This window comes from Nicotiana sylvestris, chromosome 10, assembly GCF_000393655.2.
Source record: "Nicotiana sylvestris chromosome 10, ASM39365v2, whole genome shotgun sequence".
NCBI classification, from domain to species: Eukaryota; Viridiplantae; Streptophyta; class Magnoliopsida; order Solanales; family Solanaceae; genus Nicotiana; species Nicotiana sylvestris.
Window position 1 is genome coordinate 124184273 of NC_091066.1, and position 20325 is coordinate 124204597.

The 20325-nt window shown below is 41.1% G+C and overlaps 1 protein-coding gene across 1 annotated transcript; it reads left to right on the forward strand.

The window, feature by feature from the left end:
- The first annotated feature begins 410 nt into the window (after nucleotides 1–410).
- LOC138879902 (uncharacterized) lies at nucleotides 411–7214 on the forward strand. The gene is made up of 2 exons (XM_070159547.1): nucleotides 411–554; nucleotides 6921–7214. Exons 1-2 carry the CDS (start codon nucleotides 411–413, stop codon nucleotides 7212–7214), a joined length of 438 nt encoding a protein of 145 aa, XP_070015648.1.
- Nucleotides 7215–20325: the final 13111 nt, after the last annotated feature.

The following is a 20325-nucleotide window of genomic DNA, read 5'->3' on the forward strand; positions in this document are numbered from 1 at the left end:
CTTGGTGGGTATTGGTAAATGCCAATTTTTAATTCAGGTACCGGATGGAGTGAACCTCCTAGACCATCCAGAAAGGGATATTGTATGGCTGAAAGAGTTGGTCATGCCTTTGGAGAAGGGGAAGGCAAACATCCTATCCGATGTCAAACTTTTGAAAGATGTGTTTTATTTTACCTTTCGAGCATACCGTGGAGATTCTTTCTTTTCCCTTTACTGTTAAAATTTTCCCTAATTTTATGGGTAATCATGGGTTGTATTTTTATTGCAGACTAACTTGCTTTCAACTGAGGTGATAGAGAGGCTCTCACTTCATGGGAAAGCTCTGCTGGAACTTTAGAAGAATCTTAGAGCCTGAGAGTCTGTTTGAGAAAGTGCATACAAAGAAGGGGGCTAATGTATTTCTGACTGAGATGGCCAAGGAGGAGTTAGAAGAGGTAAGAAGAGAGATGGAGAATAAGAAAGCCATGTACGCCGATAGAGTAGGACAACTCGAAGCTTCTCTTACTCAGAAGGAGATGCATTCGAGTCAACTTATTGATGAACATGCAAAACTAGTATGAGCTTAGTTAGGAGAAGGTACGAGGGAGGCGGCTTGAACAACTCCTTGGATCTTGGAAGGCTTCCATTGACTTTTATAGAGATGAAGAGGAAAGACTATAAGGTAAAAGAAACAGGGCTATATGGAAGTTCGATAGGTTGAAGGTGCAATCTGAGGTGGCCTAGAATGTAGATTTCTTGGAATCTAAGTTATCAACTCCAAAGGCTGTCCAAGAAGGGATTCCCAACTTGGAAAAAGAGTGAGAAGGTGACTCGAGCAGTGGAGTTAGCCAACAGACTCTGGGTCCGCCTTCTCCATCGAAGAGTTTTTGAAAGGGGGATGTTTTCGGGCCTATCGATGAGGCTATCGAAAAGAGGAATGCTGAGTTGAATTATAACCCTTAGGTCCCTCAAGTTCATCCTTCCCATTGTAATTTTTCTTCTTCCACCATGGCCTCTACGAACTCCCATGCCTATTTCCTTCCTTCCAAGTGCTAATGAGATGGCAATACAAGTGCAATGATGAGTGTCTAGTGCTTTACGAGTTCTTTTTTTTTCCTTTTATGGCATTTTGTTTTTGTATTATTCTGGATGTGGACGTTTGTGGATACACCTTCTTTTGTAATCAATTATGACAGATAATGAATAAAAAGTATCTTTTCCCATTTATGCCTCTTCCAAGTATTCACCTTAGATACTGGTAGATCATTTCGATATTGAGTACACCCTTATCACATTCAAATGCCTTATATAGAAAGTGTTTCCCACTAGTCGTGGAAATTTGATCTCGGAGAGCGAGTGTGGTGTTTGAATACTCCGAGTCCTCTTTGCTTCGGGTCTAGGGAGTGATTGGACATCTTTATGCCACGTGTGGCTGGCTATATCCTCTCTAAATGGTTCTAATACATCTTAAGAGTGGAGAAGTCTTTTTGGAGGGAAGGCGCATTGTTCTATCAAGCGTCTTTTCGAAGTTATGACATCAAATATTGCATATATTTAATGCTAGAAACACGTGGTTGTGTCCGATTGGAATTGGTTCCTTCAACGATTAGCAAGGTAATGATGGCTTCTCCTTATAAACGAGTGAATCACGGTTTTTTCCTATCCCTGTCTTCTAAATCTTTTATTTCTTCTTTCCAAATATTATGCCTACTCTGATTTAAGAAGCTTTCTATTCTTTCCTTCTACAATTCTCAACTTCCTACAATGGATTCCTAGAGTTGTAACCCCTCAGAGGAGAGACCCTTATCTATCTCTACTCTGGCGCAAAGAGGATTCCCAGTCGCAGCCAATGTTGAGACAACAGTGGTTGAGGTTGTATCTCCTCTGTCAAAGAAGAGAAAGACCAAGAAGGTCGACTTAGAGACCTTGCCGAAATGAATAGTCTTGGATATTGTGCTAAAGGAATTGAAAAGTAACAGTGAATGCAATGTTAGGGAAAAGTTTGAGAAGCAGATAGGGGACTGAAATGCCCCTATGTTAATCTATCCGTCTCTAATTACTTGGGACATGTTTCAACAAATTTAGAAGGATTACCAATGTGAATATATAGATGACATCATCATCAGGCTCCCTCGGGAGGGTGAGAGGCCTACCAGTCATCGTCTTAAACATTTTTTCATCAGCACATGCTTCTTTATTATGCGGTTCAAGCTTTCGGTGGACGAGATTATTGCCAAGCCTTGTGTTTGGTACAATTTGTTCCTAGCCAAGGCATGCCCTCATATTTGAAGTATGGTCATGCGCCTCCATCACTTAGCATCAAAGGTCGGAGTCTCCCTCACCTACCGACACATTCTTCACCGTTGATCCCCTAAAGTTTGCTATAGGGAATAATTTACATGACCAATGAGGTTCATGCGCCTTGATATATGACTGTGGAGGCGACTTTTATCAAAGATGGTTCGATAGGTATCTAGTGGTTCAAACCTAGTTCCTCTGGCCAAGTGAAAAGCTTTGATTCCTAGAGAAATGGAACCTCGTTCGTAAGTGTTTCTCCTCTCCTTTTTGCTCTTTTAATACCTTTACAACAACAACAACAACAACCCAGTATAATCCCACTTAGTGGGGTCTGGGGAGGGTAGTGTATACGCAGACCTTACCCCTACCCTAAGGTAGAGAGGCTGTTTCCAAATAGACCCCCGACATCCTTCCCTCCAAGAACTTCCCACCTTGCTCTTGGGGAGACTCGAACTCACAACCTCTTTTAATACCTTTGTGGGTTCTATTTAATAATTGGCGCCCTGCATTTGTTGCAATGGATCTCTAAGGGGTCCTAGACATCGAAGACATGCTATCCAAGATTTTTAGAGTCTTTTCCAATGTTTCCAGAACTTGGAAGGTCATTGTTGTCGAGTTTGAAGGTATCCTAGAAAATTACCATGGTAATACCTTGCCAATTTTGTTATTTTTCTTTTTTATGCTTCTTCTTTGTTTTTGTTTACCATGAACGTGTTTTGCAAGTGTTGGCCTTGATAAAAGGTTTCTTTCTTGGTCTCAACTTCTGGTTGTTCTTCTAACCTCTGTCACGATCCAAAACCCCAACCAATGAAGGAGTTGTAATGACGCCTAACACTGCTTGCTAGGCAAGCCAATACAATAGGTAACATGCAGAAGAAAGCAGTAATTGACCAACAATTGAAAAATAATGTAATGCAGAACTACTCTGGAATAACATAATAGTTACAAATACCAAACACTAACGTAAAACCACCCCAAGGATTGGTATCACAAGTACATGAGCGTCTAAATCTAACTAAATACAAAGTTTTGAAAGAACTATAATACTGTCCCGAAATAAAATGGAAATAGTACAATAAAGGTAGGAAAGTAACTCTAGGGCCTGCGAACGGGGTGCATCTCTACCTCTTATCACTGATTGGTAGCCGCTAAGTACCTCTCAGGACTCTGTTGGTACCAGCGTCAAAATCTGCACAAGAAATGCAGAAGTGTAGTATGAGTACAACCGACCTAATGGACTTAGTAAGCGTCGAGCCTAAACCCGACGAGGTAGTGACGAGGCTAAGACAAGACGCCTACTAAAACCTGTACAGTTATATATATAAAGCAATGGAAAATAACAAGTAAACCATCAAAAGAAATGATGGCAACAATCGGAACAATAAGTAAAGAATTATCAAGTAAGTATCTTTCCGAAATAAGCAACGAAACCGCCAAGTTAAATTCACAACCTAAGTATCAAGTAATACAATAAAGTCAACAAATTGCAAGGCATAACCCTTCATACTTTTACTCTCATCTTCACCATGTGATATAAATAAAGCATGTACATAATATCATCCTTCGTACTTTTACTCTAATCCTCACATGATAATGATAATAGCAAGAAATTGTGCGGAATCATCATTCATGCTTTCTCTCTTCCTCACAAGATAATATAAATGCAATTGCACGGCATCACCCTTCGTGCTTTAGCCTCACGTTCACTCTAGCAAAGATATCAATATGCAAAGAAGGCACGATAGCACCCTTTGTGCTTTTCACTATTCCTTACCAAGCATTTACAATAATACAATACCAAGCAAGGTGGGAAGCAAGTTCAACTTCCATAATAATATCAAAATCCGGTCGTCATATGAGAATCTTTCCACAATTAGTGCAAATAACCAATCAACAATTTCCACGTTCTCATCAACCAATGTCACAACAATATCAATAAATGAAATAACATGAAAGCGGGAAATCAAGGAATTAACAATATATCTAAGCATGAAAGACATATTTCACGAAATAACATGGTAAAAGTAAGGCAAATTCCACCCGCATGCTTATCCCATGGCCCGCACATATACACTCATTACCTTGAATGTACGCCGCCCCAACATATAATTTACATATCAAATAGACTCAATTCTATTTTATGCCCCTCAAATCAAGGTTAACCAAGATACTTACCTCTTTCTGCAATCAAATCAACAATCAATCATGGCATTTTTCGAAAAAGCATCCCAACCAACCGAATCTAACCAATTATCAATCATACAATGCAATATAATCATTAGAAACTACCCCATGAATGAAAGAGGTTCAATTGTTATCATTTTTTAAAAAGTTAACAAAAGCTAAGCCCGAACCCGCTTGGTCAAAATCTAAAATTCGGACCAAATCTTGATTATCCATTCATCCAGAGCACGAATATGTGTGTTTGTTTCAATTCGACCTCAATTCGAGGTGTGAATCTCAATTTTATAAAATTCTTAAATTCTACCCAAAACCCCTAAATTCTACCTTGAAATTCATAGATTTGATGTTAAAAATTCAAGAAAAGTAGTTGGAATTGATTGAAAACTAGTTAAAGATACATACAAATGAATTTAGGGAGAAAATGTCCTTCAAAATCGCTTCTAGGGAGCTTAGGGTTGAAAAAGGGTGTAAAATGAGCTAAGTCCCGATTTTTCAATCTTTTGCCAAGTTGCAGATGTCGTAATTGCAAACTCTTATTCGCAATTGTGATGTCCGTAAATGTGACACACTAATCACAAATGCGACACACTGATCGCGATAAGTGCATCAAACCTACAGAAGTTGCAAATGCGATAGAGCCCTGGAATTTGCAAAGTCCCTAAACATCACAAATGTGGTGCATCCTTTGCATTTGTGAAGAAGTCCTTGGATCCCAGTCCTCGCAAATGCGATAAAAATGGTCGCAAAGGCGAACATACCAAGGTCGAAAATGCGATGAGTTCTTCACAAAAGCGAAGACCAAAGCCTCATCCCTTGTTCGCATTTGCGAGCCTGACATCGCAAATGCGAGGCTTGCAATTGCGATCAGGTTCACGCAAATACGAAACCTGCAACCTTACACCAACAACTGCTGAGCACCAGCAGTTCCAAACCATCCACAAGTTATCCGAAACTCACCCGAGACCCTCATGCTCCAACCCGAACGTGAATACAAGTGTAATAACATCATATAAACTTGATCGCTTAGTCAAATCATCAAATATCAAGAATCGGTTATCAAAACTCTAGTTTTAACTTAAAACTCAACCTTTTGCCAACTTTCACATAATGCGTCAAAATGCGTTCGAGTCACCCCAGATCCTAATCAAATATGCGTACAAGTCCAAAAACTCATACGAACCTACCAAAATTATCAAAACAATGATGAAATGAAAGGCCTAAAAAGAAGATCGAAGGCCTCAAGGTTGAGAAGCAAGCTCATTAAGGACCGAGGTGGCAGAGAGGAGCACCGAATGGAGAATAAAGGATTTATCGAGAGTGAGGTAATTTTTATGGTTGACGGAGTAGGGCTGTTTACCTCGAAAATGGTAATTACAATTAGATTTGATTTTGTGGTTCTAAAAATACGTGATTTATTTTTATGCTAGTTGTTAGGCAGTAGATGCTAGGTGTGAGTTAGGAAAATAAAGTAAGAGTAAAGGGCAGCGTTACTATCCAAACCGAATGGCTGGAATCGGGGCCTCGAGCTAGACTGTACTGGGGCCTCGGGGTCGAGCTAAGCGTTAGGCTGTGGATAGCCGATGAAGGACTAACAACTCCAAGAGCTTTAATGAGGGCTCTTTATGATGAATGATGAATAGTAAATGAAGAACGATCGATGAAATACAATAAATGTAAGTAGTGTAATAAATATGAGCAATAAAATCAAGGGAGAATATGTTTAAGTCAGGGAGCAGAGAATGTTCTTGTTCTTGTATTGAATATCATGTGTGCAAAAAATAACAAGGGTCCCCTTTATATAGGAGGGGGGATCCCAACATAGTGCATATGCATTTATTATAAAGATATGTAGCTGGTACAACCATTTAATGCCACGGTACGGGCTTGTACTATTCATAACTTGGTCAGCTCTAACCACTCGCCTTGGGAATCTCCCACTCATTCATCATAGCCCACGATTTGTACTGCCCCGAGGCTGAGTTGTGCCTCGAGCCTTCTGGTTCATCAAACCTCGAGCTGTGCCTCGAGCCTTCTGGCAACGAGCTATGGAATGCCATGATGACCCCAAAATCTGACTCTTCGATTTTCACCGTATACAGATAGTCCCCGCGTTTCTTAGAGTAAAATGATAAGAAATAACCTTGAATTCTTGCTTCTTCAACACTCTCATTATGACGTCAGTTTATTAGAGAATTAAATGATACGGAAGAGGAGTTGTATTGAACTTGAAAAGCTCACCTCGAAGCTAAATAATTCAGAGGCTTCCTCCGCCCGAAAGAAAGAGGAGTTGGGTGAGCTTCGGGCAAGCCTGAAGGGGGTGCACAAGGAAAGGACTAGTTTTGCTGAGTAGGTAATACGTCATTCATGCGCTCATCCTTTTATGCTTATAACTAGGTGATTATGATCTTGTCCCGCCTTTGCATATTGGGCAAAAGGATGCCCTGGTGGGGCAACTTTAGGGAGAGGTTGCAGCCAAAGATGCAGAGATCCTCGAGCTAAGGAGGCAGAATGAGATTATGACCTTGGAGAGAGACCTTTCACGGGGAGAGTTGGCCTCGAACCAGGCTCTTCTTCGAAGTACTCAGAAGGAGGTTACTGCACTATATGTGGCCAAGGCAGGAACCGATGAAGATGCATCCTCATACAAGAGAGACACCGTCACTGCAAATGCTCGAGCCAAGGAGATATCCGAGAAGGCCGAGCAGAAGTTGGCTCGAGCCATTGCTTATGCTCATCTCCGAGCTCGGAGGTAGGCCCTTGAGGAAGCAAAAACTGAAGGTTTCAATCTCTCTGTTGAGATCGAGAAAGCCCGAATGTTGGAGGAGAGATCAACGCCTTCAACTACTTCAGACGAGGACTCTAGAAGTGATTCAAATGGTAGCGAGAGTGAGGAATAGTCTTACACTGTCCTTTCTACTTCTTCTTTTCTTTCTTTTGTGTATGGGCTCCTCTGGAGATTTTTGTAAAGACATATTCTGTAAATGAATTTTTAAGAATGCAAAGAGATCCTTTTATTCTAAGTCTTCAAATTTATTTTTGAGCGCTTATGTAAAGCTAGTCTGTTGAATCTTGATGTCGGTTCTTTTAGAGACCATACTCAGAGTAACCGAGATCCTCGATATCGGGCACCATCTCGAGGCTAGACTGTTAGCTCTTCTGGGGCCTATTTATAGTGGCAGAGATCCTCGAGGTCAGGCACCATCTCGAGGCTAGACCGATGTTCATAGCCCCTCAGAGCTTATTTTCATTTTGACAGAGATCTTCGAGATCGGGCACCATCTCGAGGCTTAGATTGATATTGATGGCTCCTTAGAGCCTATAGTTATAACAACAGAGATCCTCGAGATCAGGCACCATCTCGAGGCTAGATTGATATGGGAATCTTGACCCCTTTAATGTCGTATGACGACGTCATTCGTATGGCACGGTTGCGAAGTGACCGGGGTGGTCCCACCGGTACACTTCCCCAAAAGTGGCACTAGCATGGTCAGAATTAATTGGCCTTCAGAATAGGCAAACAGTCGCCGCTTACTCTATATATGTACTTGCTTTCTCCTTATATGAGGATTCCGCTACTTTTGAGTAACGATCCCTTTTATAGAGCTCTTCTTCTTTGAGCCAGTTCTTTTACCATTCCAACTCAAAGCTTTTGCCCAAGTTTTCATTTTCCTTTTCTTATTTTACCATAGCCATGGCTGCTACATCCAAATCTATTCACCAAGAAGAGGAGAGTTCCACCTCTACTTTGTGCTCGGTCGGGCTCGAGTTCACCTTCGACCATCTTATCAGATTGTACCAGCCCTTGCATTACCGAGGCTTGATTATTCTACGACGTCGATCCACCCGGCCCTGTATTGCTAGTAATATAGAAGATGAGGACATAAAGTGGATGAATCAATTTATCTGAGTGCAGACCGTCGATATTATCCCCGTAGAGTTCCTCCCAATTCCTGAGAACTAGAATTTCACACGTAAGTGGTACACTTGTGTTTTTATTGTTTTGTTCATGGTGGAGGCAGACTCCATAAAAGATGTCTTCCTTTCTTTCTGTGTAGCGATCCCATGGTTGCCATATGAGGTCCCCGACCTTGCAGATTGGACTCGAAAACTAGCAGCTTGCTTAACTTACGATGAGCGTAAGTGGGAGATCTGTCCAAAGGTATATGGGAGGCCAAACACCACGGTACGTGCTATATCGCCCATTTTCTTCGAAAGATACTTTCTTTTATGTGTATTAACTCTATCACCGCAGGTATTGGAGAATTTTCTGAGATGAGACCGTGCCCCATCGGAGAGAAGGAAGGATCGTCGACTTCGGGACCAAGGAATGATAACAAACAAAAGGAATCTTCAAATGATGAAGATGCTTATAGCGAGGCAAGCCCTGCTCAGAGGCTCAAAGGAGATGTATCGGCCGAGCTTTCAGCACCCGAGGCTTCTAGCCTCGGAAGAATGGCTCCTTATTTGCCGCCATTTTTTTTCCAGTCGAAGGTACTTCAAGGGATACAGGTGTTTTGCCGTCGTCCTCATCTCCTATCGAAGGTATTTCGAGGGATGTTCGAGACCAGGGGCCACCTAGATTAAGCAGGGTCTCGAGCGACCATGTCCCCACCAATATTGATTCAACTAGGGCCGGTGAGACCAGGCCAGTAGATGCACGCTCAACCTTTGAGGAGGCTCAACGGCTTTGTTCTGTGGTGAGCTTTGGTTGACTTTGTTGGTTTTTTGATTTTACATTCTCATTTTCTCATCGAGCTTCTTTTTCATAGGCCTTTCACAAGTTCAAGTCTGAGTTGCTCCGCTGTGAAGCCAGGTTGAGGAAATCCTTGGATGGGGAGAAATCCCTCAGGCTTCTTTGTGATAAAAGGGGAAAAGAATTGAGGCACCTTCGGTAGGAGGCGAATCGAAGCCTGAACTACGAAAGCCACCTCGAGAAACAGATAACCTTTGCTTCGAGGGAATGGATGCTTCTTCTTCTATCCTTAGAGATTAATATTTCGATACTTCAGTTACAGAGCAAGACAGAGGATCTGGAACACCTTTGGGGCGAGGTTGGCCAGGCCAAGTATGAGTGCAACGAGCTAAGGGGTCAGATAGATGCCCATATTACGGCCAAGAAAAATGCTTTGGCCAAGGCTTCTTCCCTCGAGGTACAGCTTCGGAACGCCCGTGAAAACTGCTCGGTCTAGACGAGCAGGTTTGCAAGGCTCGAGTCCGACCTTTTGGAGATGAAAGCCGAAGTCATGGACTCCCAGGCTAAAGTTGAAGAGATTTGGGCTAAGGCTGACAAGAAAGTGGCCATCTATTTAAAAGACGTTGCTGATGCTCAAGCTAAGTTGAGAGGGGCTTCCGATCGGGAGAGCAAAAGGAATGAATATGCCTGGTGCAAATCTTGGAGGGAGACCCTCGAGGAAATCCATGTCAGGGGCTTCGATCTCTCGAAAGAGATTGAGCAGGCCAAGGCGGATGATTACAACACCAAGTTCCTCGTATCTGATGTCGAAGATAATGAGGGAGAGGCCAACGAGGCTGCAGTCCCCGAGGAGAAAATACTATTCTTTTTTGATTCTGTGTATAGGGCTCTCAGAGAGCATTGCAAATTTAGCCTTGCATTATTTCACACATACATATATAAGGAAGCCTTTCGGTTTCATTTTTCGTGCATTTCCCCTTGTTTGTGTGTGTCTTTCTTTGTCTTGAGTTTTGACGTTTGCCAATGATTAACCGAATTGGCCCTGAGGCTTGTTAGGCTGACCCGTAGGCTCTCACGTATCTGATTGGCACGACCTTTAACTTAAGCTGGCGACAATGGCTCTTACATATTGGGTCGATACGACCCTTAACTTAAGCTGCGATAATGGTTCTTATGCGTTGGGTCGGTACAACCCTTAATTTAAGCCGGCAACAGTGGCTCTTACGTGTTGGGTCGATACGACCCTTAATTTAAGCTGGCGGCAGTGGCTCTTACGCGTTGGGTCGGTACGACCCTTAATTTAAGCTGGCAGCAGTGGCTCTTACGCGTTGGGTCGGTATGACCCTATTTAAGCTGGCGACAGTGGCTCTTACGCATTAGGTCGGTACGACCTTTAACTCAGGCTGGCGACAGTGGCTCTTACGCATTAGGTCGGTACGAACTTTAACTTAGGCTTTATTTTTCCCTCATTGAAATTTTTATGTTCGTCCGACTCTTCGACAGTTCGATAAGAACCTCGATTGTGAGCCATTATGTGACGATAGACGAGCACCTCATTAGGTTTCGCTAAATGGCTGAATTATTTTAGAGCCTTTTTATTGTTTGGAGCTGATATGATTGAAACTCTTTGCTTATGCTGAGGGTAGCCTGATTAACTAGTTCTTTTCGAAGTATTACGGTCGGGCATCCCCGAGTCGTGTTAGTTTGGTTGGTACAGCCTTGTAATCGTAGTCATTATATTTGGTCATAGTCTTTTAGTCCCCGAGTGAAGTAGCCTTAGCGTCTATATCGAGGGTATGCCTTTTAGGGGTCTTACAAGTTCGAATATATAGCCTTGACTTTAAGATTGGGATTATGCCTTTTCTAAGGTCTTACAAATTTGAGAATGCCTTGCTTGAGGTCTTACTAATAAGTTACTTGGCACAAGTATAATTCATGCCTTGCTTGAGGTTTTACATGTAGGCTAGTTGGTACAAGTATAGGTCATGCCTGGCTTGAGGTCTTACAGATTTGGGCATCGCCACATGGAGGGCTTTTGGGCTCGAGGTTGCCCGCTTGGGGTCTTATGGCCTCGAATTTTTGATAGCTCGATGGGGCGACAGTCCCTGAGACATCGAGCGCTTTTTTGGCTCTGGAGCCGTTCTTTGTAAACTTTGATGTTGCCTTGTTGAGGGCTTATGAGCTCAAAGTTTCCAGCCCGGAGGACTTACGACTTTAAGTTTTTGATGTCAGTTCCCGAGCGTTCGGGAAATTTCCGGCCCTAGAGCTATTTTTTGTAAAAAATAGCAAACTTCTTTGAAGCGCAGAGTGTTTTGATGGTAAAAAATCAACGTCGATGTTTTAATTGTTCCTTGATTACACGGTACAAGTATTCATAGTCTTTGCCGCCGAGGGTTTGATTGTTCTATGCGGACACAGTTCTTTCGATCGTTTAACCCAGTACATCATTTTTCTATTGAGACCCTCTTCGGCTCGTCTTGATTTCTCCGGGGAGATGACCTCCCAAAGGGATGCCCCCCGTATTCGAGGTTGATTGAACATAAGCCTTGAATACTTGTTGAGTTCTCCTTAGGTAGCATATAGATGTTGCCTCGTTAAAAACCTTGCCGGCAAAACCTTTCTTGGGATAAAATACGATCAAAGGAAAATAGTGCAACGAATGCTTTAAAACCTAAGGTCTTCAAGCTGGAAGGTACTTCGATTCTTCTAACTGGAAGCCTGCACGTAGGTTAGTGTCAGAAGTAAATAAAAAGGGAGGCGGTTATACCTTAGTTGTGATGGCGTTTTGAGCCTTAATATGCTTCTGCTACTTGCTTCGGGGATGCGGTACGGTCCCCGGTTTGTTCACTCGGGTGTAGCCGAGGATGTAGCTCGGGATTGCTACTTCATTGTTTGCTTGTCCTTTGGCTCCTTCGATGTTGAAGGTGCCGATGTTGGTACCACATCGTGCACTGCGAACATTTCTATCGCAACATGCTGCTCCTCGTATACCTTTTTATACCATCGTTTGTTGGAAATTTCATCATTTGATGAAGGGTTGATAGTACTGCTCTCATGCAGTGTATCCATGGCCTTCCGAGCAAGGCATTGTACCTTATGTCTCCTTAGATGACATGAAACTTGTCATTTTGGGTTGTTCCAGCCACGTTGACCTGGAGGGTGATTTCTCTTTTAGTTGTCTTGCTCACCATGTTGAATCCGTTGATGATTCAGGAGGCGAGCACGATCTGGTCGAGCAGTCCGAGTTGACCCACCACCCTCGACCTGATAATGTTGGCCGAGCTACCTAGATCCACAAGTACACGTTTAATTTGAAATGTATTCACAAGAAAAGAAATTACCAATGCGTCTTTATGAGGCTGAGATAGGGTCTCGATGTCCTCATCGCTGAATGTGAGAGCGCCCTCGGGTATGTAACCTCGAGTTCACTTTTCCCTGGTGATAGATATTTTTGTTCTTTTGATAATAGATTCATATGGGATGTCGACTCCCCCAACAATCATATGGATGACATATTGTAGTTATTTGCTTTCATTTTTCCTGTTCACCTCTCTTTCCCGAAATATATTTTTGGCTCGGTCACTGAGGTACTCTCGGAGGTGCCCTTTGCTAAGTAGTCGGGCTACTTCTTCTCGGAGCTATTTGCAATCTTCGGTCCTATGACCATGTGTGCCATGGAATTCGCACACCAGGTTAGGGTTCCTCTGTGACGGATCTGATTGTACGGTCCTTGGCCACATGGTGTCTTTGATTTTACCTATGGTTGATACGATGTCCGAAACATTGACGTTGAAGTTGTACTCAGATAATTGGGGTGTCTTAGTCGGCCCTGTGTATCTGTCGAATTCAGCTCTATTTACGAGTCCCCGACGATTCTGGCCTCGATCTATCCTTCGGTCATTTCGGGGTATGTTACGCCTTAGGGCGTTTCTTCGATCTTCAGTGTATGGTTGGTACCTTTCCTTGTTTGGCTTTGGCTCCTTTGTTAGGAGCCTGCTAGGATATACTAAGTCCAAGCGGGCTCCCAGTTGGTCGTCCTTCACCCGAATCTTCGACTGATATCGGCTGTGGACATCCGACCAAGTCACGGTGGGATATTCAACCAAGTTCTGCTTTAGTTTCTTTGAAGCTACCGAGCTTCGTTCGTTCAAAACTTAGATGAAGGCCTGGACTGCCCAGTTATCAAACACTAGTGGTAATTCCATTCGCTCCATTTGGAGGCGAGATACAAACTCCCGCAACATCTCGTTCTCTCTTTGTTTGATTTTGAAGACGTAGGACTTCCTTGTAGCAACCTTGATGACACCGGCATGTGCCTTTATAAAAGAATCTACCTGCATGGCAAATGAGTCTATCGAGTGTCACACCTCCTTTTTCCGCCCCTGCGAGGGGCGAAGGAGTTTTTTTCAATTAAAGGACAATAAAAACGGGATTTGTTTGTTTATTTTAGAGTCACCACTTGGAAGATTTAGGGTGTCCCAAGTCACCAATTTTAATCCCGAATCGAGGAAAAGAATGACTCCATATTACAGTCTGCGTACCAGAAATCCGGATAAGGAATTCTGTTAACCCGGGAGAAGGTGTTAGGCATTCCTGAGTTCCGTGGTTCTAGCACGGTCGCTCAACTGTTATATTCGGCTTGATTATCTGATTTTATACAAATATGAACTTATGTGCAAATTTTATCTTTTTACCGCTTTCATAATTGTTATTATTATTTTTACAAGAATGTGAACATTGTTTAAAACATGTCTTTGGATTACGTCACATGAAATGCACCCGCAATCTGGAACACATTTTTATTCAATGTTTTGGGATTTGGATTTGGGTCGCATGAAATACGCACCCAAGTTTAAGAAGATAACATTATTAAATACGCGCCTAAAGCGACTAGCGTATCATTATTTTGGGTAGGGCCGTGAAATTTGCTAAACGGCTCCTCCCGAATTCTAAGCAATTAAATGTACATTTATTGAGGGCCCTGCAATCTATACATTTTATTAAGCGAGGCTCATCTCATTTATTTTAAATGGACAAATCTTAAAGCGGCTACATTTTTCTATTAAAATTAGTCTCTAAAATAAAGAAAGAAAATCCTAATTAATTACTAACTTTTTTTATTATTTTAAGAAAACATGGCATGCTAATTGCTAGATTAATACAAATATTGATGAAAAAGGAATTTTACTCAAAATTTCGAAATTATAAATAAAATAAAAATTCGACAACTAATATCCAAAAGAATCAAATACAACTCAGCATTGTTATAAAAAAAATTATTGAGATTAATTATTCACAACCATTTGAAACTAGATTTAACCATAATTACTAAAGCTTATTAGAAAGTTTATTATACTTAAACGTTCTTCTCATCTTGCTTGAACTCAAATCATGCCTTAATGCCTAATTTACGAAATTTAATTTAAATTCATGCCTTAGCTAAATTTAGCTACTTATTCATGATTAACCTACTGTTGATAATCTTGAAACCTTCATAACTAGTGAATTAACCCGTTTTGCCAAACCGATTCATTAAAGACTAACTTATGTTATTTTTTCTTATTCCAATTATTATTCAGTAATACATGAAATAGCTTAAATACAATCAACAAAAGGAACAAAGAAAAAAACGAAATTAAAACTTCAAAATTTCATTCTTCATATGTATTCATGCTTCCACATTATTAGCTTGCAATAGCTAGTATTACAGTCGTGTACCTGGTATTGGAAACAAAAGAAGATGAAGATGAGAATCAGCAGTAGTAATAACAATATAGCACAGCAACAACAGCCCAACAACAACAGCCCAGGAACAGATTTGAAAATCAAAATAAAATCCAGAAACACCGACAACAAACAACGGACAGAAACCAAGGGAATTTTCAGATTTGAAAGGCTAATTAATGTTTAACCCTTAATTTCTAAACCCGTATATCAGAATATTTGTCAAGTGTGTACTACTCTCTCTTCTAATTTCCAGCTCCCTTTTTTATTTGTATTTTTTCTTTTCTTTTCTTTTTCTTGCAAGTTTTAATATTTTTCGGAATTTTCTTTCTCTCTTAAATATTCAGCTCTTTTTTTCTCTCTCTCTCTCTATCTGTTCGTCCTCTTCTGTCTCCTAGCTCTCAAATGTAAAAGTCTCTCTAAAATCTGATTCAAGTTCTTTTATTTATATACTCATCCCAAACCCTTTAATCAATTAATAACAACCATTTTCTCCTACCAAACCCACTATCTTCCCACTCATCCCCCACTACATTAAACAAATATATCAACTCCACCCCATTACATCTTGTCCCCCATGCCTAACATAAACAATTACCATATTCCCCTCCACTACATTATGTCTTGTCCCCCATTTATATTAAACAATTATATCACCCATACCCCATTGCATTTTGTCCCTAATGCTTAACATAAAGAATTACAAAATGTTCAATAACCAAACTACCCCTCCGACCTTATTGCAATTACCATTTTACCCCTGAACGTACTGCGATTTACCAAACTACCCCATCAGCTATAACCAATCAATTAATCAAACTTAACCAAAATATAGCCAATATGACTAATTTCTAAACAAATTCAACAACAACTCATATGAACACAGATGAACAACATCAAATTAATGTGAATAAATCAACCATATTGGGAACCAATCCTGGTTAACTTAGACCAAAAATGGATGATCAATGAAACAACAATATTAACAACACAATACATGATTCATCAACGAATCAAAAACCAAAACATAAACTCACATTAAATCACTAGATTAAAAATGAACTTCAAACAAAGATGAACATGAATTAAATCTATTTTAAACAACAAAACATGACGGATTCACATGATTAAACCAACATATTTCCCTATTACAACTAAATTCTTTTAGACAAATAACAAGATCGAAGAAGAAACAATTATGAACTTAAACTTGAATCTAACAATATTAACAATTTCTGAAAAATACATAAAACACATGAAACAAATTGAAGAAATAATTAATTAAATTTCAATTTGAATCTAACAAACATTAAACTAACAATTTCACATGAACAACTGAAAAATTAACAAAACAATGAACACGAACAAAACAAAAATTTACCGATTTTAGATTCGAGAATATCAAAACGAAATACGGACAAAAATAAAACTCAAAACCCACTAACCAGATCGAAACGACGAACAATGATTGACCAACGACGAACTCGTATGGACTGTTTTGACGACCCCAACCAAAACTCGCACAAACGACGATGAAGACGATCCTAAGAAGCAACTGAAGGAGGTGAAACAAACGTGAAGCAACAACGATGGGGTATGTAGTGAATAAGAAGCAGTAGCAGCTGGTCATTTGGATGGAGACAAGTGAAGCGAAGCCTCACGTCCATGGCTGGAGCTCGGGAGCTCGACCACTCAACTCGAGCTCGACGAAACGAAGAAGATGAAGCAACAGCAGAAGCAGCGGGGAGCAGAAGCAGAAACGTGAGCAGCAGCAGTAGCACGGAAGAGCTGGAGAAGATGAAGCAACAACAGACTGAGTTTTCATGGTGGAGCTCGATGGAGCAAGCAGCAGTAACACTGCTGGAGCAGTGAAGCAGTAGCAGCTCGACGAGGCAGCTGGAATGGAGCAGCAACGACGGGCTGGTCGTTTGGAGTGACGGGGTCGGTTTTTCGAACCAACTGCTCGATCATGCTAGATGCAGCAGGAGCAGCAGAAGCCGCTTGGCTTTGGAGCAAAGGCGACGAGGCCGTGGTCGTTCATGGATGGTCGTTCATGTTGGTGAAGTCGCGGGTGTGTGTGTGTTACGTCGCCGTGGTTGTGTGTGCGTGTGTGTTGTCGACGTGGTTGTGTGTGTGGCGTGGGGATGAGGGGGAAGGGCAGCTGCCATGGGAGGTGATGGTGGAGCTTGAAGATGGTGAAGGAGAAGAGAGAAAGAGAAGGGGGGCGGATGAGTTTAGGGTTTTTTAGGGTTTTCTTTTTTTTGTTTTGTTTTGTTTTGTTTTTTTGAAATGCAAGATAGGGGGTGTTGGGTTATGGATTGGGTCGACCCGGTTTGAAATGGACCGGGTCGTGGAGAAGGTTGGACAATTGTTTGGGCCTGGGGTTGAAATTTGAAGAAGTGGCCCAATCTGATTTTTCTTTGTATTTTTGCTCTCTTTTCTTCTTTTGTTTTTCTAAAACTAAATTCTAAAAATCCTTAAATTATTATTAAGAACTAAAGTAAGTTATAAAAGCGCAAATTAACTCCCAATAACAATTAACGCACAATTAAGTAATAATTAAGCATAAAATTGTATATTTGGACATTAAATGCTAAAAATGCAAAAGATGCCTATTTTTGTAATTTTCATTTTTTGTAAAACAAACTTAATTACTAACAATTGTAGAATTAAATCCTACATGCAAAATGCGACATATTTTTGTATTTTTATTAATTTAACAAATAAACATGCACAGACAAATACAAATAATTATTCAAAAATATCACAAAATTGCACACCAAGGAAAATCATTTTATTTTTGAATTTTTTGGGAGTAATTCTCATATAGGGCAAAAATCACGTGCTTACAGCTGCCCCTCTTTGCCCGAAGACACGAAGGGTTTTCGTGCAAAGATAAAGCGAGCGATTTTTGCCCATCCGAGTACTCCGTGTGAAGCATTTTTTTGAAAAAGATTTAACCGAACCTTTGCTTCAAAGGTTTCCTACATATCCTGGGCTAAACAGGAATCAGGTCAATGTAGTTCGGGAAGTTTTGGTAGCTGGGACTACCGTGGGACTGCGAGGTTACTGCTGTTGCATGCTATTACCATTGCTTACCGATCTCCTTGTTACACCGTGCTTAAAAGAAAACAAGAAGCTAGGCTAGACTGCAACTTGTTCTTGTTGCCTTGCTTTCTTGTCGGCTTGTGTTTCTTCCGGTGCATTTCTACCAAGACTTCTGGCCCTTTGCTTTTCTGAATACTAGTTTTCAACATTTTGTTCGGTCCGCTGGGGACATGGCTTTCTTCATTAAGCTTTTCGGCGGTTCCTCTGGGGATACGACTCTCTTCATCAGATTTGTTATGCTGGGCATGATTTAATGTTCACATGCCATTTCTTTCAAGATGCGTCTTTTCTTCCTTTTGACACATGCACTTGAGTTTGTGCTGGGACCTCTTGTTGCAACCTTTTGCTTCCCGGTGCTGGGGATTTTTATTGTATCCTACTGGGGATTCCTGTTGTAACCTTCTGCTTTAACTGCCTTCTGACTTGATCTTGAAATGTATTCCTCTGTTGTATGGGCGGGCTCCCAACTTCAACACTTGAAAAGTAAAGACTGAAATGTATTCCTCTGTTCTTATGGGCGGGCTCCCAACTTCAATACTTGAAAAGTAATACTGAAATGTATTCCTCTGTTCTATGGGCGGGCTCCCAACTTCAACGCTTGAAATGAAAAGACTGAAATGTATTCCTCTGTTCTATGGGCGGGCTCCCAACTTCAACACTTGAAATGAAAAGACTGAAATGTATTCCTCTGTTATATGGGCGGGCTCCCAACTTCAACACTTGAAATGAAAAGACTGAAATGTATTCCTCTGTTCTATGGGCGGGCTCCCAACTTCAACGCTTGAAATGTAATACTGAAATGTATTCCTCTGTTATATGGGCGGGCTCCCAACTTCAAACAAACAACTTTTAAAATAAACGTCATTCCTCTCTTCAGGCGGGCTCCTGACTTCAACAACAACTTTAAAAACTTTTAAAAATAAAACGCCTTTCCTCTCTTCAGGCGGGCTCCTGATTTCAACAACAACTTTGAAAATAAACGCCATTCCTCTCTTCAGGCGGGCTCCTGACTTCAACAAACAATTTTAAAAATAAAATGCCATTCCTTCTTTAGGCTGGCGAGATTTCAACAACTTTTAAAAATAAAACGTCATTCCTCTCTTCAGGCGGGCTCCTGATTTCAACAACAACTTTAAAAATAAAACGCCTTTCCTCTCTTCAGGCGGGCTCCTGACTTCAACAATTTTGAAAATAAAATGTCATTCCTTTTGTTTAGGTTGGCGAGATTTAAATAACTTTAAAATAAAACGCCTTTCCTCTCTTCAGGCGGGCTCCTGATTTCAACAACAACTTTGAAAATAAACGCCATTCCTCTCTTCAGGCGGGCTCCTGACTTTAACAACAACTTTGAAAATAAACACCATTCCTCTCTTCAGGCGGGCTCCTAACTTCAACAACAACTTTGAAAATAAACGTCATTCCTCTCTTCAGGCGGGATCCTGACTTCAACAACTTTGAAAATAAAATGTCATTCCTTTCTTTAGGTTGGCGAGATTTAAATAACTTTAAAATAAAACGTCTTTCCTCTCTTCAGGCGGGCTCCTGATTTCAACAACAACTTTGAAAATAAACGTCATTCCTCTCTTCAGGCGGGCTCCTGACTTCAACAACAACTTTAAAAATAAACGCCATTCCTCTCCTCAGGCGGGCTCCTGATTTCAACAACAACTTAGGAGGAAATGCCTCTCCTATGGATAAAACTAAACTTAGGAGGAAATGCCTCTCCTATGGGTAAAACTAAACTTAGGAGGAAATGCATCTCCTATGGGTAAAAACAAACTTAGGAGGAAATGCATCTCCTATGGGTAAAAAAACAAACTTAGGAGGAAATGCCTCTCCTATGGGTAAAACTAAACTTTAGGAGGAAATGCCTCTCCTATGGGTGAAACTAAACTTAGGAGGAAATGCCTCTCCTATGGGTAAAAACAAACTTAGGAGGAAATGCATCTCCTATGGGTAAAAAAACAAACTTAGGAGGAAATGCCTCTCCTATGGGTAAAACTAAACTTAGGAGGAAATGCCTCTCCTATGGGTAAAAACAAACTTAGGAGGAAATGCGTCTCCTATGGGTAAAACAAACTTAGGAGGAAATGCCTCTCCTATGGGTAAACCATTTCCCTATTCCTGAATTATTTACTTACTTGTGTTGTCTTCCCTCGTACCTGCTGGGGATTATTTTGCTGGGGATGAATTTTCCTTTTCTTCCTTACCCACTCTGGGTTGTCCGACCCTCTTGAAACTTGGTCGAAAGTCTGTCGAGGATGCTTCTACATCTCGATGGTCCACTGGGGATAACACTGCGAACTGCTGAGTAACCGTCCGACCCTCTTGAAACTTGG